Below are 27,202 nucleotides of genomic sequence, written 5' to 3'. Positions count from 1 at the left end.
TGTTAAGGGGAGAGAAGGGATGTTCAGCGTCCTGGCTGACTGGCTGGCTCTCAGCTAGCTTGCTGCCTGATGTTCCTGATGCTGAAGGAGCCAGATTGTTTAGTTTGGTGGAGAGAAGACTGAGGGATGATATGTTTGCACTCTCTAAATACCACAAGGGTTGTCACAGAGAGGAGGGGGCAGATTTGTACTCTGTTGCCCCAGAGGATATGACCAGCTATGATGGTTACAAGAGAGTAGTTAAAAGAGAGTAGTTTCAGTTGAACATTAGAAGGAACATCTTGACAGTAAGAGCAGTTTGTCAATGAAACAATTGCCCAGAGAGGTGGTGGTGGTGGTGGGGGCTCCTTCTGTGGATATCTTCAAAACGAGGCTATCCTGCTGAGGATGCCTTAGCTGGAGATCCTGCGCTGAGCAAGGAGTTGGACTTCATGGTCCTTGGAACCACTTCCTTTAAAAATATTATTAAATTTTCATTTAATTAAAAAACAAGAACAGTAACAAAACCAAAATTATTTCCCCAATAATTTATCATAAAATTTGCTTTTATTTTCCAGTGGTCCATACATACCTATCAACAAAATATCTAAATTTTCCCACTTTATTTCTAATCCAACAAAATGGATAATTCCTTTGCTTCAATAGCATCATTTACATATATAGCAACTCATTTTTTTCATTTTTCAGTTGCTGATATAAACACTTTACCCAATTTGTAATTTTTAAATAGTGTAATGTCTTTTTTGAATACATGTGTCTCTTGTAAACATATTATTTGAGATTCAATTTTCCAAGATAGTGAAAAACACTCTTTCTTTTTTTTTTTTTTTTTGGTGGGGGGGTGTTGTTGAGACCTTTTAACATTCCATGTAAGAAATCTGAAATGTCTAAACATCTTCTCCTTCTGTTAACTTTTCAGACTCTTTTGTAGAAGCTCTCGCTTTCCTCTCTTCTGGGTTTCTTTCTCTGCTTGCTGCTTCTTCTTTTTTTGATAGCTTTTTCTTTATTGGATCTTTTTTTTTCTCTGTCAGTTTATTTCTTTCTGTCTGTCTCCTCTGTTTTATATTTTGTATTTTGTCTATGATCTCATCCTTCTAGCCTGTCAATCTTTTCCCAACATTTTAATCATTTCTCTTATGTTTGTAGTTGAATCCACTTTGTATCTTCTCTGTATATAATTAAAAGATAGTCCTTCAGGGTATTCCCATTTGTAGAAGATATAATATTTTCTCAATATTTTTTGTTAGGGAAGCGTAATCTCTACTTTTTCTGAGAGTTTCTCCTGGCACATCTTTAACGATTTGAATGTCTGAGCCTTCGATTTCCAACTTCGTATTGAGATGTAGTCTTAGCCATTGGTCTCTAACTTGAGTCCTTACAAAATATATTACTACATCTCTCGGTATCTTTTTCTGTCTAATCATCCAGGAATGAATCCTGTACATTTTATCAATTTAAAAGTGGAATTCGTCTTCATCCCTCTCCATAAAGTTTGCTAGAATTGGGGTTAATCTCTCATATATATTTTCACCCTTTTGCTTTACTAAGCCTCTGATCCAACTTCCAACTTTATGATTTTGTGATTCTAGAGAACAGATTATCTGGACCCATTGCAGTCTTGGTTTAAGGCCGAAGCACAGCACTGAAACAGCCTTGGTCATTCTGACTGATGATCTACTCTGGATGAAAGATAGGGGGACCTCTGCTCTGATGGTCTTCATGGATCTCTCAGTTGTTTTTTATGCCATTGATCATGGTATATCATTGTACTGGTTGTGTTGGATGGGAATAAGAGGTGCTGTGTTTCAGATACATTCCTATATACAGGATCAGTTCCATAGGTTATCACTGGTGGGACTCCTGTTCAGCCCCATAGCCATCAAGCTGTGGGGAACCACATGAATCCGTCTTATTTCTCATTCTGTTCAATATCTGTATGAATATTCATGAAGAGTTTTCAGGTGGGGTGCCACCAGTATCTACTTCTCCTTGGAATCAGATGGGGCTGCACAATGCCTGGCTGCTGTAATGGGATGGATAAAGGCCAATAAACTGAAGCGGAATACCAATAAGACAGAGTCTCAGTGGTTTTCTGGATTCTGAGGCCTGTTACAGACTGCCAAAATAAAGCTGCTTCGGGTCTCTTTGGAGGTATGCTGTTTAAATGATGCATGCATCCTAAGAATCTGGAAGCTGCACCAAAGCTGCACTCCAGTGCTTAGGAATGGAGTGTGGCTTTGGCGCGACCTCCGGACTCTGCATCATTTAAATAGCATATCTCCAAAGAGACCCGGAGCAGCTTTATTTTGGCAGTCTGTAACAGGCCTGAGTCTGGGAATTAGGTAAGTTGCCTACTGTGGATAGGGTTGCTGTCTGAAGAAGTAGGTACATAGCTTGAGTTGGAAATACTCTTAGATTCATCTCTGTCACTGGAAGTCAATGTGGACTCTTGTGGCTTGGAGACCTTCAGCTGTCTTGCCAGCTATGGTGTTTCCGAAAGGATAACTTAGCCACACTAGTCCACACACTGGTAACATCTCTAGTAGAATACAGTACTGTAATACTCTCTAGCTGTAGCTGCCCTTGTACATGACTTGGAAGCTACAGCTAGTGCAAACTGCAACAACAATATGTCTGACTGATGTAGCATCTAGACCAAGGGTTGGCAATGTATGGCCCACGGGCCGGATCCAGCCCGCGGAGACCATTGGACTGGCCCCATCCCAGCCCTGCCGCCGATTGCCGCCCCCGGGGGCTGCCGGCGATCGCGCCAATTGGCGCGATTGCTGGCAGCCTCCTCCTCCTCCTCACCCTGTGGGGAGGCCTCAGCCTTCCCACAGGGCGGGGAGAGGCTCTGGGGCCACCAGTGAACGCCAGCCTCCCAGGCCTCCCCCGCCTCCTCTGTCCTGCCCCAAGGCTGGCGTGGGGCATGGAGGAGGGGGAGGAGGAGGAGGGGGGAACAGGAGGAGGAGGAGGAGGAAGAGGAGGAGGAGGAGGTGATGAGTGGCCAGAGGCCTCTGGCTACAAGTTTTTTTAATTTTTATTTTTGGTGCTTTTAATGCTAACAAGTCTCCCTTGTTTTGACAATGATAGTGTGGTGGTGGTGGTGGTGGTGATGATGATGATGATATGAGTCAGCTTCAGAGGCATGCAGGCACTGTTTCAGAAGTCGAGAGAGTGTGACTTTCCAAAGTGCCTTTTCTGTGTGTTTTTGGTTCTTTAATGGTGATATTGATATCAGCAAGCCTCTGAGGCATGGCCAGTGTAAATTGCTGTGATTTTTACAAACTCATGCGCAGTGAAGAAAAACCAAAGTCCCTTGACCAAGTACACACTTCTGAGAAGTATAGTTGGTGCAAGAAACCTGAAACAGCAAATCCACTTCTTGTGAAACCACCTGGACATGTTCAATATATGCATAGCCATGTTAAACCACGTTCAGTGTGAAACTCAAAGAGTTTGGTTCTGCAATAAGCCTCTGATTAAATATGCAAGAGATTGCCATGTTAAGTAAAGCCATGTGAAATGCCCAAATGTGCTTAGTGTGTGTGTGTGTATTGGGGGGGGGGGGGTGGTTTGGCCAGAAAGGGAAGTCCATTTCTGCCATCTGTGCCCTCATGCCTTCAAGATACAAGGGCTGGGAGGTGTGGTTGTTGTTGTGTGCCTTCAAGTCGTTTTCCTGACTTATGAAACAATCCTTTGCAAAGTTTTTTCAGAGGTGGTGGTGGTTTGCCATTGCCTTCATTGAGGCTGAGAGAGTGTGACTTGCCCCCCCGGGCAAAGTTTGGGTTTATTGCTGTGTGTGTCTTCCAAGTTGTTATGGCTTCTGTGGGGTTTTTCTGGGCAGTTTTCTTCAGAGGGGGTGGGGATGCCATTCCCATCCTCTGAGGCTGAGAGAGTGTGACATGCCCAAGGGGAAAAAAAAAAAAAAGGAAAGAAGGAAAGAAGTAGTAGTTAATTTTTCAAACTCTTTCCTTCCTAATAAAGTGCAGAAGAGGCGGGAGGGGGTTTGCTTTTGCAGAACTGCAAGGCTGCAGAAAAGAGAAAAGAAAAAAAGAGAGAGGTTGCATAATGACTGGTTTGGTTTTTACTTCAAAATATGATGTGTGTAGTGTATGTAGGAATTGTTTTTTATATTTTATTTATTTATTTACTTTTTAAAAATAATTTTAATTATTATTTTTTTGGCTTCGGCCCCCCAGTTGTCTGAGGGACAGCAACCCGGCCCCCGGCTCAAAGATGTTGCCTACCCCTGATCTAGACAGTATATAACAAGAGTCTTAAAGGACCTGCAGTGGCTGCCAGTTCACTACCAGTCTGAATTCAAGGTAATGATGATGACATTTAAAGCCCTGAGCAGCTTAGGACTTCACTACCTAAGGAATGTCTCCCCCAATATATACCTGACTGAGAAATGAGGCCTGCAGGAGGGGCTCTCTTCTGTGACTCACCAGTGAGGGCAATATGGTGTGGGAGGACATAAGAGAGGGCACCTGGCTGTTGCAACACAACTCTGGAATACCCTCTCCCTTGGAAATCCAAGGAGGTTGGATTGGATGGTCCTTGTGGTCTCTTCCAACTCTATGATTCTATGATTCTAATTGGCTATGAAAACATGAAGATAAATCTGTATTCGGACTATTTTGCTTTGATATGATACTAGCACTAGAATTACATGAATATTTTTTTAAAAATGGTCACTCACTAATCGGAAGAGACGGCATTTTAAACATTTTCTTGCACCTGACATCTCTGATTATGGTGTACATACTGGCCAGATATTTGAACTTACCTCACATTACAGAGGGGATTTTCAGTGGTAACTTTGGGCAAGGAATAACTTCTAAATTAGCCCTCGCTAACCAAAAACATTGGCCTTACATTTGTGCCAAAGCAATCTCATTTCTACAATGCGATTAGCATTTAGCAGCTATCCTCTGTAGGGGGCAGGACCAAGAAAAGCTTTGAAAAATGAAAGCAAACGTTGATTTTCAGCACTTTACTTTTTTATATCTATATAAAAGGGTGCTAATTCTTCCAGAGGAAGCCAGAATTACATTTTCATTTCTAAATATCAAAGTCATAGCAAAAACAATTCTTTTTTCTTTTTTCAGTATTCTGATTTCTTTGAAAATAATAATCCCTTTGTTGCAGCTTTTGATACCCCAGCATTAAATATACCCATGTATCCTTTCCTTTAAAAACAAAACAGTTTTTAATTGTGAAGTCGAAGGCTTTCATGGCCAGCATCCATATTTTTGTGGGTTTTTCAGGCTATGTGGCCATGTTTTAGCAGAGTTTCTTCCTGACGTTTCACCAGCATCTGTGGCTGGCATCTTCAGAGAATGTTTGCCTTGAAAGAACTAGGCTATATATATTGTGTGACCTGGAAAGGCAGGAGTGATTTGCATGTGTATTGTTTGTTGCTGATGGCAGTCCTCAGGGTGTGAGGGTCTGCACAAGAGGATTAATGCCTGCTTGATTTGTGCTCGTTGTCTGCTGGGAAACCCCTGACCCTGGGAGATTTCTCATTTGCATTTGTTGAGTCTTTATTTTGCTATCTTTCAGGACTGGTAGCCAAACCTTGTTTACTTTAAGGGATTCTTTGTTTAAAAAGCAAAGTTTTATAGTGAATGCAAGTATTTGTTTAACTAGAGGCATTATGAATGCATGCATAAAGAAACTATTGTATTCAACTCAAATCTTAGAATGTTTTTTTTAAAAAAATAATCAACATTTATTTGCAGAAGCTCAGATTTTATTAATCTATTAAATAAACCTATTCCACTGATGTGCTTCAAAGGTGGCCAAGACAGCTACCTAAGATTAAATCTTATAAAATAGGAGATGAAAATTCAGACATCTCTACTAACAATTGCCACAAATAATAAAATTACCCCCAAGGACACCCAGTTCTATCAGTATAAATAAATGTTGCAATTTTTATCTGATTTGTGTATTCCCACCCCTCTTTTAATTGAATGAAAAATGAAAAACCTGCTCAAAATTGTTCAAACCTAGCATGTTCATGAGGGATAGGAGAAAGGAGGAAGAGAGGATTTAAGATATCAAAAATAGTACATTTATGTTAGAAACGAAGTTCCTCTTCTACATTTTGTAGCCTTTGAATACCTACTGTGCAGTCTCAGACATAATTCTGAATCAACTGTGTATCTCTTTCTGCCTCTCTCTCCCCCTCCCCCCACTTGGGATTGTAAACATCTGATCCTCAATGAAGAAAGACGGCACTCTATATCTGTTGAAGGTCATGAGATTTTTCTGTCTGCCCAAGGATTTGCCTTAAGATGTTTCTGACCTTTCAAAGCATCTTGTTACTGAACTTGTGGTTGCTTTTATATTAGTTACTGTGTAGTTTCTCCTTTTGTAATGGAGTGACTCACTGATAGAAAGAAACAGTGTCCAACCCAAGCTGGAATAGAAAATGACAAAGAATTAAGGTATTTTCTAAGAGTTTTCTAACTCTTTTCCCTTCAAAAATGTAGCAGTGTTAATACAACAGCAACAGTACATTTTGTAACCATAAGAAGCAAGTATGTATCCACAATAAAAATACACAGGCTGGAAACATAAAATATTTTTTCTATGGTTAGACAGAGTATGTTAATAAAAGTAGAACAATATTTGCATGCATTTGTTTGAATAAGACAATGCAAGGTTGCAAGGTTTGTCTAGTCAATGTTGCTAAAACAGCAAAAGAATCATCCATACAGTATATAGTTACAATAGATATAAAGCAGGAGGATAAAAGTTAGTACAATTTCTTTTAGGCTCAATTGAATATAGCAGTGGCATACATGTTTTAAAATGTGAAATGAGGCACTAAAGTGCTTTTTCATGCAATAGACTTCTGTAACTTCCAAGACATGCATTTGTGATCTCAGATATCATAATTTGGGAATACAGAACTCTTGGTGGCTCTATCCTGGGATAATATTCTGCATGTACCAGTTAACTTTAGGAATTATTACCATTTCAAAACATTTTATGAGAAAAGCAAGCTTGGACACAGAAGAAGGAGGAGTGAAAATAGGAGGAAGGAATATCAACAATCTAATTGTCATCTACACTTCATAGCTACACCAGGAATTGTTGTGACATGGCAAACAATGTAATGACAGATTTTGCAACCTGGTTTCCAGTTAGTCCCACATTACAAGAGTCTCATATGAATACAGCTGATTTTTTTAAAATGGTGGTCTAAATCCCAACCCTTCCATACACATTTGGGTATGAAACATTAAGTAATCAACAAATTAATTTCTAGAGGGACATAGATACAAAATTTGAACATGTACAAAAGAAAATACACACATCTCCTCTAATCTGATTTTGAACATCTGAATATGATGACTCGATTCTTACGACTGTGAGCAATACTGTAACAACTCTTCCCCTTTTTATTTTTGATTGATGTATTTTATATGTATTTTATGATGTTTTACTGTTGTAATCCTGCTTTGATCCGAAGGGAGAAGTGGTAGATATAAATAAAATTATTATTATTATTATCATCATCATCATCATCATCATCTGTGCACTAAGACATGTTCAGGTGAAAAACCAAGGTAAGAGATGTTACCAGCAGGGAAAATATCCAAAAAAGTGGAAGAGAAGCCAAGGTTTCTTTGGTATGGCTCCATTCTCTCAGTCAGTGACAGGCACCTTCTGACTTGTGTTGATTCCATGAATGAGAGACATATCATCAACAGCCCTGGTCAGGTCTTGCAGACTCAGGGCCATGGCTTCCTTGACTGAGTCTAGCCATCTGGGTTGCAGTCTTTCTCTTTTCCTGAATCTTGCCAAGAATATATTATCTTTTCTTGTGAGTTCTGTCTTCTCTTGTAACTATCAAAGTACAACAGTTTCAGAGCCTTACTACATTACATATGTAAGATGAGATGCAACAAGATAGAAGCAGCTTTCTGGTTATCTCCCCACATGATATCATAGCATTTCCATTCTCCCTTCAAAGGGAGGCAGTTGTAAAATGTGCCTTTTTTGCCAAATTGATTTTTCTAGTGTGACAAAAGACATACTTTTAGTACCATTCCCTTCAAGAATAGAATGGAAATACTTCAAGGGCATGTGGAGAGATAAACAGAAATTTGCTTCTCTATCACTGTGTCTTAGGGGCATGACAGACTGCCCCAAAGTTTCCTGCCACCCCTTTCAGCAGTGGATTGCGGCCGCAGCAACTGCACGCTGTGACCCGATCCAGTGCTTTGCTGGCTCTAAAAATAACCAGCAAAATGTTGCTCCTTTTAAAGCTGGCAAAAAGTTGCTCTTGCCACCATGGTGGCAGTTTTTGGGTGTTTCTTTGGTGGAGCATGTATAAATGCTGTGCCAAAGGAGTTCTGTGACACCTCCTGTCATGCGGTTGGGTGTGTGGTGTGACATCAACATCGGGGCGGAGTCATGGCATGCAGCATGCAGTCACTATGCCCCCACTCCACCCCTATGCCACCATTTCTAGCCGGTCTGTTTTGCCCCTTAGTTTACTTTTGTAATGTGATAAGTAGTCATCTTGGATTCTAGGGATGTTTCAGGTGTAATTTAGTCCAGGATCATTTTGTTTGTCTCTTTAGCAGTCCATGGTATCTGTAGAACTGTTTTCCAGCACCAAATTTCAAATGAGTTCATTTTCTTCCTATCAGCTTTCTTCACTTTTACAACCATACATAAAAATAGGAAATATGGTGGCATAGACAAGCATAACTTTAGTACTCAGTGATATATCATTACACTTCAGAATCTCATCTAGTTCCTTCATAGCTGCCCTTCCCAATCCTAGTCTTCTGATTTCTTGCCTGCAGTCTCCATTCTGAGTATCTTTGGAGCTGATGGGACTCCAGGAGGAATTAGAAAGCCAGGAGGGCCTGCCACAATTGCTTTGCATCAGAGAAGGCAAACTTTTGGCATTACTTAATAGGAGTCTCTAGAGTAGTCTAGCTTTCCCTCTTTGCTGCTTGTTGGAGAAGGTGTGTGTGAGGGATAGTTTTCTAAGTACCAAAGTATCTAATAAAATTAATCAGGACAAAACAAGTGAGGCAACCATTTCCAATGTATTCATTACAATCTTGCAAGAAGGGATGTCTCAGGCAAGGAGGTCCCCATGTCCCAGGTTTTACACAATGTTTATAAGCCATTTTATGGCGCAGTTTTCTTTATTTTAGATGTACAAATGTCTAGAAGCTCCCATTTTAAAAATGTGTTTTATTTTTTTAATAACAATCTGTTTTAATATTGTAATAATTTAATTCCTTTTTAATGTATTTTTCTATGTTTTTAATTGTGCTGTTTTTTAATGTTGTGAAGCCACTCCGACTTCCAGTTCTGGGGAACGAGTGGGATGCAAATAATAATAATAATAATAATAATAATAATAATAATAATAATAATTTACTGAACCAAGGTATAGAAAATCTTGAACTATTTCAATATCTCCATGTATTTAAAAGCATAACCATATAAAATATTTGGCTATAAAGTTCCTGTGCCATAAATTTGAGTATTTTGAGTGTTTATAAAGATCTAATATATTGAAAGGATGCTACTGCTCCCAGTGCTCATTTGCTTTTGAGATCCTCCATGAAAAATAGGGCTTGGCAAAATGAATGATGCCTCCTTGAAAACTACTGTTTCAGTTCATGATGATCCAATACAGTGGCCTGTGAAAATGCAAGAGAGCCTGATATGTCCATGAGATGTCAAATTGAAGTACTTCTGCTTCTTGAATGTTTCTATTACTGTGCATGCAAGTGAAATGGAGATGGCAACAAATGCATTTGTATTTACTGGATTATTTTTCTTCCAGCATTAGTTTTCACTTTAAAAAAAATCTCAGATGCATAAAAAGAGCCAGAGATTCAGTAGAGGAACAAGATGGCTTGAATGAATGGTCATTGGTTCACACCCATACATCACTCAATCATTGCCTTTGTGCTTTCCAGTTTATATATATTTGTGTGTGTGTGTGTGTGTGTGTGTGTGTTATCAGTATGCTGATGACATCCAGATATGTTTCTCCATGTCTCGGACTGCTTCAGTGACTAAGGAAGGCATCTCTCCTCTGAATGAATGTCTTAGGTCAGTAATGGACTGGATGAGGAAAAACAGACTCAAGTTGAATCCTAGTAAGACGGAGGTACTCTAGGGAACCCTAATCTGGGCTTGGAGATATGCCAACCAGTTCTATATTGGTCACACTTCCCCTAAAGGACTGCATTTGCAGCTTTGGGTTGCTCCTGGACTCGTTGCTCCAGTTGTCAACTCAGATGCAACAGCCAGGAGTGCCTGTTATCAGCTTTGGTTGATATGCCAGCTGCAACCCTATCTGGAGCCAGGGGACCTAGAAATAGTGGTTCATGTGCTGGTAACCTCTTGTCTCAACTTCTGCAATGCACTCTACATGGGGCTACCCTTGTGCCAAGTTCATAATAATAATAATAATAATAATAATAATAATAATAATAATAATAATTTTTATTTATATATCCCGCCTCTCCCTATGGATCGAGGTGGGAGAACAGCACATATATACATTTACACATAGTTAAAATACATTCTCATTATACAAAGCAAAATTTAAAAACACATTAAAATACCTGTACATCTTCAATTGGTGAAAAATATGGCAACTAGGCTGGTCAATGGTAAATCCAGATTTGACCACATAATACCTGTTTTAAAATCCCTCCACTGGTGGCCAATTAACTTCCGGGTGCAGTACAAGGTGTTAGTTATTACCTTTAAAGCCCTACATGGCTTGGGTCTAGCTTACTTGTGGGAGTGCCTCCTTCCTTATAATCCACCCCACACACTCAGGTCCTCTGGGAAGAATTTACTGCAGCCAAAGAAGACCAGATTGGCTGCGGTTTCCCAGAGGACCTTTTCATTAGCTGCTCTGAAAGTGTGGAATGACCTGCCGGAGGAGATCTGTCATATTACCACTCTTGGTGCCTTCAAAAAAGCTGTCGAGATGGATCTCTTTCAGCAGGCCTTCCCAGACTGATCTCCCATCAAAGGATAACCCCACCTGCCCCTAGTTGTTCTTCTCTATTTGCCTACCTTTTAACCGTTTTTAATTTTTAATTTGCAATTGATTGTTTGGTTTTTATGTTGGTGGAGGGTTGGGGATTGTGTAATTTATGATTATATTATGTATTTTAATCATTTTACTGTAACCTGCCTCAATCTGCAGGGAGAGGTGGGATAATAATAATAATAATAATAATAATAATAATAATAATAATTACTTGATCAATTTGTAGTTGACAGTGTGAATGTGGATCCCACCCTTGGTGGAACTGTTGGGTGGGGAGGTGCACTTTGTTGGCCTCTGGGGACTGTGAGACCAGAAATTTAAAAGTATACTGTGGCTTGTGATCCGTGGTAGGAGGTGTGAAGGGTTGTGGCTGGGGCTGGAGGCCTTATATGCTCTGCTGCCCTCTGCTCCAGCCTCTTTTGCTTCAGTATTCAACTGACCCTCCTGCCACTAACACAGTATGAAGTTTCTTGCCAGCTTCAGGGTCAAGTAGGAATTCTCCCCTTTTCCACAGGGTTTTTTGCCTACCCCATACTGTTCCAGTTGGACTTGGACAATTGGCTAATATCTATATAGCCCATCATCTGCTAGATAGTGGGGAGAGATTTTGAGTACAGTGACCACCTAGGTCACCACTTTGGTGGAAGGAAGATGGAACTGCCTCTTTAAGTCTTGGGACTGGGGAGGCAGAGAAAGAGGCTTCCCTTAAGGCTGGCCTTAAGGATAAACCCTCTCTTTAAGCCCCATGGTTTGGGGAAGGGACTTTCTAGTTGGTCTTCCTAATGAGAGCCAGCTGGGGAATAACTCAGCTTTTGTATTATTCTTGGGGCTCAGGTATCAGTGTCCAGAAAAAGTTGCAGAGGAGGTCTGGGAAAGGACCACGTGCTACAGCTGCTCCCACACTAGTCTACTCCCCCTTTAGTTGTAGTTCTCCTGAGAAAATAATAAATAGATAACTTAATAAAATGATCCATTATCTGTGTCTGGTCTCATTATTCCCGGGTTTGGTCAGCATTTGCCCTTTCTAATAGTATTGAATTTGTGCAGAAGTGCAGCCCTTATCATGTTTCATCTTCAGAGTCTTTCTTCTCGAAACGTGTCTACTTAATGTTACAGTCTTCAAACATGAACAGTGTGGTTAATTTTACTTCAAAAATATTTAATTACTATGTGGGTCCCACAGAATGTAAAATACTTGTAGAAAGCTTGTAAGCAAAAGTCGTTTTTAGGTTTAAGTATGTCCCATTTCATTGCAGGCTCATTCATCTGTTGAAAAGGATAGCTTGATTGCTGGAGTGAAAATCAAACAGATACCCACAGATGACAAGTTTACTGTATGTGGATCAGCTCTAAGGAAGGTTATAGACAAAGATAAAGCTAATGGTCTCATCCCGTTCTTTGTAAGTGCTGATATTTCTGTCATCAATAATTATTGTAATGTCCAGTTAGCAAGATGAATAAGCATGCAACCATAGTTTTATAGTTTTTAATGGACTTCCTACTCTGTGATTTTAACAGATGTATGATCCCCAGCCATAACATTGTTGTTGTTGTTTTCACTTCAAATGTGTAATCACCTCACTTTATTCATGAAATAGTGTGAAGGTACCAGATAGAGATGTCTTCTAGGTACATGTTTCCTTATTCGTTTCTTTAACTTTTTTTTTTAAAAAAAACCTCTGTTTAATGAAAATTTGTTTACATTTTTCTTTCTAAACAGAATATACCTTTAAAGAAGAAAAGAGGAAAACAGTCCAACAGGTTTTTGACAGTGTGGGGAAAAATGTAGGACCGAGGAACAGCAGAAAGGACTGTTCTTAGGGAAGATGAATATGTGGCTTTCCCTTCTTTCTCTAGTGTTTGGCATAAATTTCTGGTTTCAGACCCATGTAACAAACAAAGAAAAATAAATTTCTGAAAGGACTGTGAAATCAAAGATTATCTTTGATTGTTTTATTACAAAAAGCAGGGTATAAATAATTTTTTTATTTTATTTTTTATTATCATCTGTAATTGAGTAGACTAGAGAATAGACATCCTCAGATGAAACTGATGGGATCTACAACTCAGTTTGTAACCAGTTTAATTATGAAGTAATCGGGATGTTTAAGCATAATCAAATAGTGCTTTACTGGGACAGACTACACTTGAGGGATCTGGGAATTTGATCTGAACTTCAAGAATTCCATAACTGCCTTATTGCATGCTGATCTTGTGTTGAGGCATGAGACTAGAAAATAGGTTTCTTAGCTTCCCAGCAAGAATAGCACACAATGTCTCTGGCATTGCTTCTTGTCATTTTGGTCTGTGGTGCCAGATTATCAAAGCAGGTGACTTGCTGATGTGATGTATCTGCAATTACATTATTTAATGATGTAGCCGCAATAGCATTATTTAAACTAGCAAAGTGGTGCACAAGAAATAAGATGTTGGGTAGGAGACAATGCAGACTAAAGATACTTATTGAAAACATAACTCTGATTTTTAGCAGATATGGAAATAATGACCTAAAATGTATCGAATTGTGTTATGGTTAGGGAACAACTGAATTAGCAAAAAACAAACAAAAACAAAAACAAACAACCCCCCCCCCCCCAAAAAAAAAAAATTAAATTAACTGAACACAACTCACTGAGGAAAATCAGGAAGAAACAAGGAAAATAATACTCCTAGTAACCAGTATAGCCTGCTAGCTCTGATGTCAGTGGAGTGGTGAATCTGTTCTGGGTTTTATTTTGACTATTAAAGAAGCTACTCTAGATGCTACACCAACTTTGGTGTAGTGTTCAAGACCTTCAATGACCCTTTCAAAATTCAGATTAAATGGAGGAGATTCACCATTCAACTGATATGTGACGAGTACAGTGGAGATCCATTCTGGAGCGCCCCCCCCCCCCCCCAATATGAGAAAATGTGTAAGGTTAAATCCCTTTATTTGCTATGGCAGCGCATTGTCCTCCACGGATTGCCATACACATAAACTCCAATTCACGTAAGGCAAGCCCACGTATGGCACAGGCACACTGTAATCACAAATTTGTCTCAAAAATTTGGCTTCCCAGTGTTCAACTTCTTTGAAGAATTGTATCTCCTTATATGAGTTCAGAGAGCCTCCTGTCTTCTGTCGTCCCCACTACTTTTTCAGGCTCTTTAGGTGGGAAGAGGACCTGATTGGTGGCTGCTACCAGATTTTGGAATTTCCTCCTTGGGGAGGCTAAAATGGCTCCCTCCTTGCTCTTCTTTCACTGTGTTTTAAGAATTCACTACAGTGGACTTTTAATTGTTTTGATTTGTTGATTTTTATATTTTCCTTTAATGAATTTTAAATGGTTTTAACTGTACAGATTGTTCAAATATATATTTTACTGATGTTTTAGTGTAGTTTTAAATCATATAGGTTTAATAATTTGTAAGCTGCTTTGAGTACCATTATTGGGGAAAAGGTAGGATAATAATAATAATAATAATAATAATAATAATAATAATAATAATAATCGACAGGATATTAATAATAATAAACCCACCTTGAATCCCATTGTGGGAGAAAGGAGGGATATAAGTCCTGGAAATAAATAAAATAAAAATAAAATGAAATAAATTATGTAAGTGAAACAAATAATACATATCCTTGGAAATCATCACCATATCAAGAGCCCTGGAGGAATCTGAACGTACCTGAAGCTTGGCACTAAAAAGTATACCCCACCTCCAAAAAGAAATTATATTAAATTGTTCCAGAAAGTGCTGAGAGACTAGGGGCCGAACAGATGGGCCAGAAATGCCAGCTTCTGGGCAGCTTCGGGTTGTGGCATCTTGACAGTGAATCCCCCCAAGATGCCCACAAGTCACATTGGGTGATCACATGATGCACACCCTTGGAGCACCCAGAAGCTGCCCTGGGGTTGTGCCAGGGTGCCTAAGGTGACCCAAAACCAACCCAAAAAGGAGATGATATTTTCCACTCCTATTTGGCTAGGTGGTGGGGCAGATTGGGGCCATGGCAGGTACTTGCCATGGCTCCAGGGAAAGCAGGTATGGGGTGGCCCCAACACACCCTTTTGGGGCAGTCTGTTTCACTCCTAAGCAGTCTTCCTCTATTGTCCTGGATATTCTGATATTGCCTTCACAGTCCTTACATCAGGGATGTAGCCAGGATCTTGGGAAGGGTGGGGGGTTCAGACTAAGTGCCACCATTATAATGGGGCTTGGGTGCGGCAGCATGGTGGCATGCACCATTCATTGTATCTAACGGAAGGTGGTTCCAGACCCCACGGGAAGCCCCCCTCCCCCTTGGCTATGTGCCTGCTTACATGGCACTGCATAAATAACAGAAGAAAGCTCTGCTATGTTCCACCAGCTAATAAGCAAAATTTAAATAACCCACCTATTTCTGCAGCTGATCAAGAATAATATCACAGGAGACAGAAAGACTGTTGCAGATAAGTGTGTTTGCACAGTGTGCAACAAAATTTATATCAGTTCTCCTGTAATTACCAGGAAAGTATCCTCTGTCTTTTCAGCAGCTTGGAGAAGCAAAGATGGAGGAGTGATGAGATAGCCATCTTTAAATATCTGAAGGGTTATCTTGTGAAGGTGAAAAAAGTTTGTTTTTCTCCTGTTCCAGAGACTAGAACACAAACCAGTGTGTCATGCCTCCAGAGCATCTTTGATGCTCTTGAGACATATATTTAGTTGAGATTATATTAGACTTTCTATGTATTAGTTTAGGAAGGGAAATAGAGTTCTACAGCTTTAAGAAAGACAAGGATTGTGGGAAATCCCAGGGTCTTATACTGTCTCCCTCTAGCTAGTTTCAGTTGTGTAGTAAGATTTCAGCCAAGTCAGACCTGGAGAGAGTATTTTCCTTTGACAAAGATAAGTCCACAGAAGAAGAAAGATAAGTCCACAGAAAAAGAAAGAGAAAGTCCACACAAGAAGAAAGATAAAACCCACCAAGAAGAAAGAACAAGGTATTTAAGAAGGACTATTGAAAAAAAGGAGATCAGTTTCATGTTTTTGTGTTTATAACCAGTAAAGCATTTGAAAACTTAAGAAATTTGTGGACAAGTCTTTTGTTCAGGCTGTGTTCCTAGGAGCCAGAGGCCTTACTACACCGAAAGTCCATAGCATCGCTCTTGGGACAAAACACAGTGGATTCAAATTATAAGAAAAGAGATTCCACCTAAATATTAGGAAATATTCTTGACTATAAAGTCATTTGACAATGGAACACACTGCCTTAAAGGATGATAGAGGTATTTCTTTTGGAGGTCTTTAAAACAAAATTGGACTGATGACTTTCAGGAATGATTTAGATGTATATTCCTGCATCGCAGGGGTTTGGACTAGATAGCCCTTGTAGTTCCTTCCAGTTTTATGATTCTATGGTGCTAGGAAGAGAATCAACTTGTTTGAAACATGGTACTGGAGAACAATTCAGAAGACACCACAGACTGCCAAAAAGACAAATGAGTCCACCTGCAACTCAAGCCTGAACCCTTATTAGAAGCCAAAATTACTAAATGATGTCTGCTGTACTTCAAATGTCTCATGAGATGACATGGGTCAAGGGAAAAAACAATAATAATTAGTAAAGTAGAAATCCAAGGGAAAAGAAGAAGACCAATCGCAGATGGATTGACACAATAAAGGAAGCCGTGGCCTGAGCTTGCAAGACCTGAGCAGGACTGTAGATAACTGGGGTTCTTGAATGAGAATCAGCATAGGTCAAAGCTAACATAACAGCAAATAATAACAACACTAACTTGTATACAAGTAGTATCTTCTGAAATTCCAGCTTTTATAAATTCATAAATTCAACAGGATTGTGAGTGGAGGATGACATAATATGAGGCCCTTGTAAAATGAAAAAGCCTCTTTTCTTAGACCACAAAAACAGTTATGCCACAGTGTATGTCGTAATATGTAACAACCCACAGGAAAATAGCTGCCCCCCTTTATAATAATTTCTGCTCCCACATTTGCCTCTAGTGCTCTGCTTATAAAATCTAGGTTATAGACCTCTGATGAATCTAAAACTCAGTCCATGTGCTCACTCAAATGCTGCCATTACATGATATAAATAGTTGTATCCTGAAGGGGAACAGCAGTCTATATTTAATGGTGCTATCTGAAAAGGATCAAGTCTGAAGTGTCCTCTAAGCTGTCAGCTCCATTTGTAAGAGGCAAACTGTCCTTGTGCCAAATCTGATTACACAGTTGTAATATGGGTTACAAATTGGGTTAGAATGAGGCTGCCTAAGAAGATCTCCCCTCCTGCCCCAGGACAACAGATGCTGTCAGCTTAAGTGGCATTTGGGAATTGATACAAGGAGCTTTGTAGTACTTACACACCTGAAAAGACACCAACATAACAAAATACAGCTGAGCTTCAGCACGTATGTTCATCTCTTTGAAGAATGACACAGAGCCTGAATGTCTTATTGGACGATCTGCATTTAATAGTAGGACATTGATACCAAGGTGCTATACCTTTAATTTGAGTACCCTCATCTCAACTGAAACTAAAATCAGAACCTATATCTCTGATACATCTCCTGGTAACAGCTAATATGCTTAGTCATTCTGTAGTCTAATTTATTGACTCTATATTGGTTCTTGAATGATATTAATATTGTTAGCATGTATAGTTAGGGGCATTAATGAATATTTTAATAAATACCATGCCTGCATTCAACTGGTGTGTTAACAGGGATGACACAAAATTTGAAGCAGGAAAAATAATCTCACTTTCTCAGTTTTGTCTTTCTTCTTGAGCCACTATTTTGTATCTTGGTAAATACTGGAGCTCTAATTTAAAAACAATAGCCATCTCTCATCATCCGGCCTGGGAGGGAGTGAAAAGGCAGGCCCATCTCCATCAGGGCCAGTGTTGCCAATTTCTGGGGGAATTTAATTACATTTTTTCTGGGGATTTTGGGTGAATATTTTGGTAAATATTGGGGAATTCCAGGGATTTTGGTAAAACATTCCAGGGAATATCTTCGAGGCTTGTTGGCAGCACTGATCAGGGCTAGCCAGAGCAAGAGGAACAACCCTCCTTCCAGGTCATTTGTCATCATTCATCCTGGGAGGGAGTGAAAAGGCAGGCCCAACTCCATCAGGGCTAGCCAGAACAAGAAGAGCCTTCCCTCCAGTCTATCTGTCATCATCCAGCCTGAGAGGGTGTGAAAAGGCAGGCCCAACCCCACCAGGGCTAACCAGAGCAAGAAGAAGGGATTTCCCTCCAGTCCATCTGCCATGGTCCTGGCTTGAGAGGGAGAGAAGAACCACTGGATTTGATCTCCCTTCTCCGCCAACATTCTCTTCTCCTTTTGTATCATGTCTTTTTAGATTGTAAGCCTGAACTGTCTCAATAACTATGTGTAAGCTGCTCTGAGAGCCTTTAGGGCTGAAGAGTGGGGTATAAATACCGTAAATAAATAAATAAAATAGTCACGCAGAAAGGGCAATGTAAGGGCATTAACAGATCGGCATAAAGAGAATTGGGGCAGCTAGCATGCAGTAGCACCCACTCTGTAGTGGGTGTGTGGCGACTGCCTGCTAGCTGCCCTAACTCTGCCCCCATGCTGGTGTGACACCACCCAAGCAACTACACGGCGGGTGGTGTCACAGCGCATCTTCAGCGCAGGGTTTATATGTGCTGCACCAAAGAAGTGGAGAAAAGTCACTGCAGCGGCGGCTAGGGCACCTTTCTGTGGCACAAAAAGGAGCCGCTTTTTGCTGTTTCCTTTTGTATTGTGGAAAGGCCAGATTGGGGTGTGCAGTTGCTGTGGCCCCAATCCAGAAAGGAAAGGGATAGCATCCCACCACCCCTTAGGAGCCATCTGTACAGCTTATAAGACAGTGTGTGTAGCCTTAATTAAGATGATTCTTACCACTAGGGTTTTCTCATAAAGCATATGTTTGTTTACCATACTGCGTTACACATTATGCAGTCCATGTCTAACAAGTTTTGGTAGTCCAGAACTACCGATGTCTACAACATTTATTGAACAATTGAAAGCTATAAGTCTGTACTCCAAGTGTATTCACAACTATTATTTATTTTGATTTTCTCTTTAGTTTGAACACTGTTGCTGTTTAAATTCTTTTTTGGAGGGGGAGGGGGGTATTTTTGTTTATAATACATTTTATTGCATTGGGTTTTAAAAATACTTTATATATTGATTATATTGTGGACCATCTTGGAAATCAAAAAGGTCATGAATTAAAATAATTAAATAATGATAATAAAGTGTAAATGGTTCAGGGAAATCAACTCTTCTTTGTATAGACTAAACATTTTCATTTTCTGAAGAGTTGTAACACATCTGCATTATGACGTGTGGCAAACCTCTCTCTCTCACTTCAAAAGCTGCTTGACAGCAGAGCGACTGGTGAGGGATGTATAGATGAGATTCAGTTACATTTGAAGGGCAACAGGTTTCTAGCTCTGCTTAGATCTTGGAATTAAAGAAATTTAAGTATTATAGGAGTTCTGAAAATATTGGTATATTTTGCAAAACTGACCCATATCAGCTGTAATCATGTTCAGAATGGAGGCAATGTGAAGTGGCTTTAACTGAATATATTTGCCACACCCTCCACTTGATCTTGTTGGCCATGTAGCTAACTTTATGTCATCTAGGAATATGTTCGATGTTATCTTTGTGGGTTGATGATTCTCACTCAATTTGATTATTATTTTTGTTTTGGGTTCTGCAGTTTTGTGCAACACTTGGAACCACAACATGTTGCTCTTTTGACAAGCTGCTAGAACTGGGTCCAATTTGTAAGTGAACATGTTTTTGTTTTATATGAGAGTTTAAAATCTTCTGCTATAAGTGTAATAAACAGCTGTTTGTCAGCATTTCCACATTGTCATAGCACTAGATATTTGAGGTCATGTACAGGAAAACGTCTTGGAAGAAAAGGAAAGTGTGCTTCTACTATTTAGCAAAATATTTTGTAGCAACATTTCTGGGGGTATGATGAATGCTTTTGTATCTTCTAAAATCTGTTCAACATCATTAATGACATTGTTACTGAGAACAAAAGCAGTTAAAAAAACCTTTTCCTGCATTTGAGTCCCAGTCCTGGGAAAAGAGCAGGATACAAATAAATATTAAAAATATACAGTGGTACCTCGGGATACGAAATACCCAGGTTACGAAATTTTCGGGATACGAAAAAATCCCATAGGGAATTATTGTTCCGCGTTACGAAAGTTTTTTCGGGTTACGAAAAAACTTTTGGTGCTTTTTTCGGCTTTTTCGCACCAAATCGCGGCTTTTCCCCATTAGCGCCTATGGGTTTTTCGGCTTACGAAGCCTTTCGGGTTACGAAAGCGGCCGCGGAACGAATTACTTTCGTAACCCGAGGCACCACTGTATAATAAATTTGTTCATAGGCAACTCCTCATGTGTACCTACTAAGAGTACCCTAGTAAGAGATAATTATTTGCAAAATACCTGTCAGCTCATACCTCTACATAGCTTTTAGTCTTTAAGGTGCACAAGCCCCCATGTTTTTGAACTCTGAAAATGTATGTGTAAACACACTTTGAATCTCCTTATAGAATCAACACTCCATTGCTTTGGGACTTTTCAGAATTCTAGGTGAATTACATTATGATGTAGTGTAACTTCTTTTATCAAAGTTGGCCCATAGCTGAATACCATCTATACTGCATAACTTTTAATATAAAGTTTGCCTTATTTGCTTTTTTTTCCCCTTTTAGGTAATGAGGAGAATATTTGGATGCATATTGATGCAGCCTATGCTGGGAGCTCATTCATCTGCCCAGAATTCCGTTACCTTCTCAATGGAGTGGAGGTAAGCAAGAGCCCTGAAAATTCAAACTGAATACCTCAATTTTTGCAGTTTTGTACAGGTGGAAGTTTCCTGGCAGAGTGAAAGATTGGTGTAGCATAGTTTTATATCTGCACCATTCTCTTTCTTGATGTAACTAAAGACATACTCATTTGAACAATGCTTTCTGCCAGTCCCAATATATGCATAGCAGGAAGACAAAATCACACATTCTTCTGTTGAACCTGCCCTGTCAAATCTGTGTCTCATAAGATCTTTGTAATAACAGCCAAATAGGATACAGGTACATAACATTCAAGGTGTGTAGACCTGAAAGGTACAGTTAGTACCTTAGGTACAACCTATGTTATGTCAAGTCTGCACAGCTTGGATTTTGTGCATGTGAACTCTACTGACACAATACACCACATCTGTGAACATCTGGTAGCCATAGAAAGCAGGAAGTAAGGGAGTGCACATTCTTATCCAGAAGGCACATTTAATGCATATTCTTATCTAGAAAGCACATATTCTTCCATGCATAGGTCTGGGGAAGTACTGTCTGAATGAGGCCACTTTAGGTTTATGTTAATGAAACAGATTGCTCTATCCATTGGTCATATTTATGGAGATTATTGCACTTCATTTTTCACCCAATCTGGGAATGGGCTGGCAACAGGCTTGAATAGGTAAAAATGGGTGTTATTGCACAGCAAAATGCCTCCAATGCCACCGGGAAACTACAAGCCATACCCCAGCCACACTTAGCCTGCCAATTTTGAAGTATGGTAACTTTCCCTCCTTGCAAAATCAGAGAGATAAGTGTGGCTGGGGGGACAGCTTGTAGTCTCCCGGCAGCATTGGTGGCATAACACCTATTTTCACCCTTTCACGCCCATTCCCAGCTTTGCCTGGATTAGGTGAAAAATGAAGTGCTATAATCTCTGTATATATCCCAGTTTTCTACCATTTTTTGTTTATATTAACACTGTAAGGTGAGTTAAGAGTAATAAATTCAGAGCCACCCATTGAGTTTTATAGCTGAGCAGGGCTTTGAAGTCTGCTTTCTTTGATCCCAGTCCACTAGCCAGTCTATTATATACTACATCCACCACAGAGGTATTTCAAACAGATTTTAAAGACTCCTTCAAACCTGTCTTTTATTCATTTATATAAGGAATGTATGAAATCAATTTAAAATAAAGTTTGGGATGAAAGCGTAATCCCATATATTTTCACATTGTGGCTGTTTTGTTAAACTATACCACTATACCACTTGGCAGAAGTATGAAAAGGGAAAGATCCCTGTCACAAAAGCTTTCAGTCTAAAATTAGACAGCAGTAGGCTTGGGCCCAGGATACCTGAAGGCCTCTCCCCATATATTCCGTCCCGCACCCTCAGAACATCTGGGCAGCAACTACTTAGGGTTCCCGGGGCCAGGCTTGTCTCTACTACAAGGAAGACATTTTCCATCGCCGCCCCGGCCCTTTGGAACACGCTGCCCATAGAGCTCTGCTCGGCCACCTCCCAGGCCCAATTCAAAAAGGATCTGAAGACCTTCCTTTTTGGCAATGCATTCCCCGACTAAGTTGTCCTACGGACCTCCTTCCTCCTCACTGGCAAGAGGACCGGCTAACTCGGGGCTTTTCTGTTTTTTTATTGTAATGTTTTTAATGGTGTGTAATGTTTTTAAAATGTTGTAAACTGCCCTGATCTGAGGAAGGGCGGTATATAAATAAAAATTTTATTTATTTTTATTATTAAAAGAAGAGGACAGAAAAGAAAGGTAACAAGAGATGAATATAAGCAAGTAACATATGTTCAAGCTTTTTCTAAATTTCATATACATGGGTTTGTTTGGGACAGTGTCCTGAGGAGAAGAAGCTCCTACTCCTTGGAAGCACTGAGCCTGTTGAATCCAGTTTTCTACACTTTTCTTGCCTTTTTGCTACCAACTACCTCATACCCACAGATATTGTCAATTAACAGATTGATACTAGAGCAATGAAAAACTCCAATGGTCTTTCAGTGAATCATAGAATCAAAGAATCATAGAGTTGAAAGAGATCACAAGGGCCATCCAGTCCAACTCCCTGCCATGCAGGAACTCTCAATCAAAGCATACCAGACAGATGGCCAATCCAGCCTCTGTTTAAAGACATTCAAGGAAAGATATCCTTAATAACCAGATGTGAAAGAGAGGTCTTTCCCCTTGATTTTTATATGTGTCATTTTGGAGTCTCCTTCTTTGGAGGTCTTTAAAAAGAAGCTGGATGGCCACCTGTTGAGAGTGCTTTGATTGTGAGTTCCTGCACGGCAGGGGGGTTGGACAGGATGACCCTTGTGGTCTCTTCCAGCTCTATGATTCTGTGATTCTATATTGCCAAATAGTTATCTGAAACAAATATATTAATTTAGTGACCACTTTTATTGCCTACATTTATTTTGAAAATTAGGATAGAGACATACATGCTTCCCACACTTTAGGATATAGAACCACCAAGTGCCATTTTGTTTAATATATCTCATAGCTTGTTTTCTTGTCTTCATGTTTCTGAGCTGCTTTGTATGTGCTTCCTTAGATAAAGGCAATCTAATTTCCTGAGTCTTCTTTCAGACTTCCAGATAGATGTCATGAGAGAAAGAAAAAATATTGCTGTTTGGTTAAGACCAATACCCCAAAAACGTCAGTGGGTATGGGCTAATATAGAAAAACCATCAAAGCATTGCTGTTCTCATTTTTTATCAGCAAACAAAGCTTACTGTAATTTCCTGTTTTATTGGCTACTGAAGGAAATGAATCATCACTCATTGTGGCCCAGCAGCTTTTGGTGTAGAAACCATTCAACAACTCTGAATATATTTTCCCTCTAGTTGCCCTTACTGCCCCCACCTTCCCAGCTCTAATAGGATAGATCAGTGTTGCTTTTACAAAAGACCAGATTGTATAAACGGAGAAACCCTGCTGTTACAAATATCTCTACCCATTATTATTCAAATACTGATAAATTTGTTAAATGGGGAGCTGCTTTGATCTACTTTTGTGTGATGTTTGCTTCTCAAGACTAGCCCCACAGTTCCTAGCCTTGGATGCTTGCAACTTTCATCTTAGCCCTTCAGAACTCTTCCTTAATTTTGGGGTGACTGGGTCTCCAGGTGATCACACTGTGGATTAGAGTGCATGTTAGTTCTGTGTTCTTTATTGTAAGCATGACCACCCCTTGATTTAGGGTTAAAAGAGATAGTCAGAGTCAGAGTTAACAAATTAACAAGATAATTAATGAGGTTTATTATATCTGGTAGAATAGTATATACTGTACTTTAACAGGTTCTAGTTGTTAGTTCCAAAAATATAACAATATTCAACCTGAGTTATGTCAGGCCTTGTCCTTCAATCCATTTAGACATTCTGTACACATTCACTCCCCACTGACCTGTCCACCTGTCATCTCCACTCTGTATCTCTCCCTGTCTGAATATCCTCACCCTGTCTGAATATCCTCAGACACATGCTCTTGTTTTTACACTTTTCCTGTCCCCTGCATCCTGCTTTCATAGTCTCTCTGAACCATGATTGGCTGTTTTGAAGTCAATTCTGCTTAGCACCTCCTTCACATTTTATTTTCTAAAAATGCTTGTTCATTGGGGAAAACAGAGTGGCAGCCCTGTTTTTTTTTAAATTGAAGTTTGCTGCTCAGGCCAGACGGAGAAGCTGGAGGGTGTTTATGAAAGAACATGACATTTCAGCAACTAGGATGCAAATAAATTCTTTTTATTTGAACAGCATGTGCTGTGATATATCAGAAACTGCTTTTCTGACACTTCTAGAATCATAGACACATAAGAGCTGGAAGAGATCACAAGGGCCATCCAGTTCAACCCCTCAACCATGCATAAATACATGACAGTCCTCAAAAGCATCTTGCAATATAGCATCAGGATGGCATGGGAGCATTTTTTAAAAAAATACAGTTTAAATACTGTTTGAAACAGGCCAAACAGATATTGGAAACCTGACCAGCAAAATTAAACTATGCAATGTTTATATTTTTGAGGATTTTCATAGAGGGAAGGAAAGTTATGTTAGTCTTTTCAGGAAAAATAAACCCCAGTCATCCCACCCACAAAAGTTTTGTGACATCTTCATGGTTAGCAGAGTTTATTTGGTACGAGCTTTCATAGGCTGCAGTTTGTTTCAGACCTGCTAGTCTTTAAAGTGCTTACAAAACTTCTTGATATTTTTGGGATAGCCCTTGAAAATCCTTTTCAATGTATTTGATACTTGGTAACTGTTGAATACATGGCTATTTAAAAAAAAATATACACACCCACACTCACACACAACAGAATATAAGGAGCACTCCACACAATCTGCCAGGCATACAAAAACATCCAGGCTTAGTGACACAGAATTACCTTAAAATCTTTGGTGAATGACACTCCTGATTTCCTCCTGAAATATCTGAATTTTCCAATATTTGACCTATTTTAGGCTGTTGGAATTATTGTGGATTTTCATGTTGTAAATATGTTGCTAATTGTTTATTTATACTTTCAGTTTGCAGATTCCTTTAACTTTAATGCACACAAATGGCTCTTAGTGAACTTTGACTGTTCTGTTATGTGGTAAGTAAATGCAAGAATGAAGATATGTTGGTGATATTATTGTAAGATGTCTTTCTTGTGATAGTTTTGAAGTTCTTTTAATCAAATGTATAAAAATAGAATGAGACTCTAATTTGGTTGATATTGTGTATATGCTAACTATGGCCCGTTACAAACGGGTGTAAAGTACGCGCCAAGCGCTTACTAGGGTTAGGAAGGGGCGTCCTTTACGGGCACCACGATCTTGACATCGTGGATGCCTGGCGTCCGCACGTTGCACAGCGGAAGTGACGCTGCGAGTGCGCGACTAGCGACTCGCGGCGCCACTTCCGGGGCACAAAAAGAAGCCGCTTTTTGCGGCTTCTTTTTGCTGCGTCCGGAAATCACACGGTTTGTCCGCTGTGGTTCCTGGATGCAGCAACCAGTGGTGCTGGCAGAGCACCCATTTTGGGCGCTCTGTAATGCGCCTGAAATTCCTCTTGAAACAAATATTGGAGGAAAGCTAGCAAAGTGCTAATTTGGAATGCAGAGTAGTGTGTGGGGTGGTGGTGGTCGTGGTGGTGATCCCACAGTGTTTAAAGTGGTTAAAATAATCAAACTAGGAAGAATGGGCATGGCAGATATATATGACATACATAAAGATGAGCCATTCTTTTCAACAATTGAAATTAATCAGTGGTCAAAATTTACTTGAAGTCAAAACATTTAAACTGACTATTCCACCAATCAATTTGATTGAAGGCATTGTGGCATTCCATCCACTTTCTGTTACTCTCTGAGCTGCCTGAAAACCAGTTCCTGAGAGTTTCCCAGCAGGGTTTATGTTGGGGAGTGTGTGCATTAACGGTTATATTTGATTCAAGGTTCTGGTCTATTGAGATAGATGAACTGTAATGCAAGTCATTGTAAGCCACTTCCAAATCATTCATATTAATTATTTTTGCAGGGTGAAGAAGAGATCGGATTTAACATGTGCCTTTAAAATAGATCCTGTTTACCTTAAACATGACCACCAGGAATCTGGTAAAGTGCTTTAAAGCTATATTATCTTCTTTCTAACTTGGAAAAGATTTTGCAGGGAACAGGCTTTCTCTGTCTAGATTTTGCAGAAGCAATCTTTTGCATATGGAGCAGACTCTTCTCCCAGGCACTTGTACTTTGGATAGCAATAAAATTGAATTAAATTAGTTTACTAAGGTGATCTAATATTTTCTGTTAATTTGTTTAGAGTGGGCAACCTTTGGGGACAGGGAGTTACACTCACCACCACTGCTAACACACTGCGGAATTTTTCCAACATAAAACAAAAGAAAACAAAACAAAAATCCTCCATTTTTATTTTTAAAAAAGATTTTAAAAGATTTTGCATTAAAATAGGGCATGTGGGCTGTGGCTGCCCTGTTTGGATGCTAATTCATGCTTTCAGGAGCGTCTACAAATTTACCAGTGGCAGGAGTAATAACGGGTGGGAGCCTTTTGACAGTGGGAATGGCACATGCCAGTAACACATTATCTAATATTAGTAAAAGGTGAATAACTGAAATGATAATAGATAGGCTGTCTCCCTTCTCCAATCTTGCTTCATTCTTTTTTTTAATATATGCAGTCTCTCCTCTTTCCTGTAAAACTATGCTTCATGTTTTCAATGCATGCAATTGTGAGTTCATTCAATTGCTTCATGTTGTTTTTAACTAATGGTTCCATGAACTGTTAGTTTA

General features: G+C 39.6%; 1 protein-coding gene across 1 annotated transcript in view; it reads left to right on the top strand.

The window, feature by feature from the left end:
• The window catches only part of DDC (dopa decarboxylase), a 132,606-nt gene that overhangs the window by 58,428 nt on the left and 46,976 nt on the right, over positions 1 to 27,202 (top strand). The window contains exons 6-10 of the mRNA XM_089532468.1: positions 12,322 to 12,465; positions 19,793 to 19,859; positions 20,808 to 20,902; positions 25,438 to 25,505; positions 26,431 to 26,507. Coding sequence (XP_089388594.1) covers positions 12,322 to 12,465; positions 19,793 to 19,859; positions 20,808 to 20,902; positions 25,438 to 25,505; positions 26,431 to 26,507 — 451 coding nt within the window. The remainder of the gene's footprint in view (positions 1 to 12,321; positions 12,466 to 19,792; positions 19,860 to 20,807; positions 20,903 to 25,437; positions 25,506 to 26,430; positions 26,508 to 27,202) is intronic.

The sequence above is a fragment of the Sceloporus occidentalis genome, unplaced genomic scaffold, assembly GCF_023333645.1.
Source record: "Sceloporus occidentalis isolate IW3139 unplaced genomic scaffold, rSceOcc1.0.p SCAF_7, whole genome shotgun sequence".
Taxonomy (NCBI): Eukaryota; Metazoa; Chordata; class Lepidosauria; order Squamata; family Phrynosomatidae; genus Sceloporus; species Sceloporus occidentalis.
Note: the sequence above shows the minus strand (reverse complement) of the source record. Positions and strands in the feature narration are given on the sequence as shown.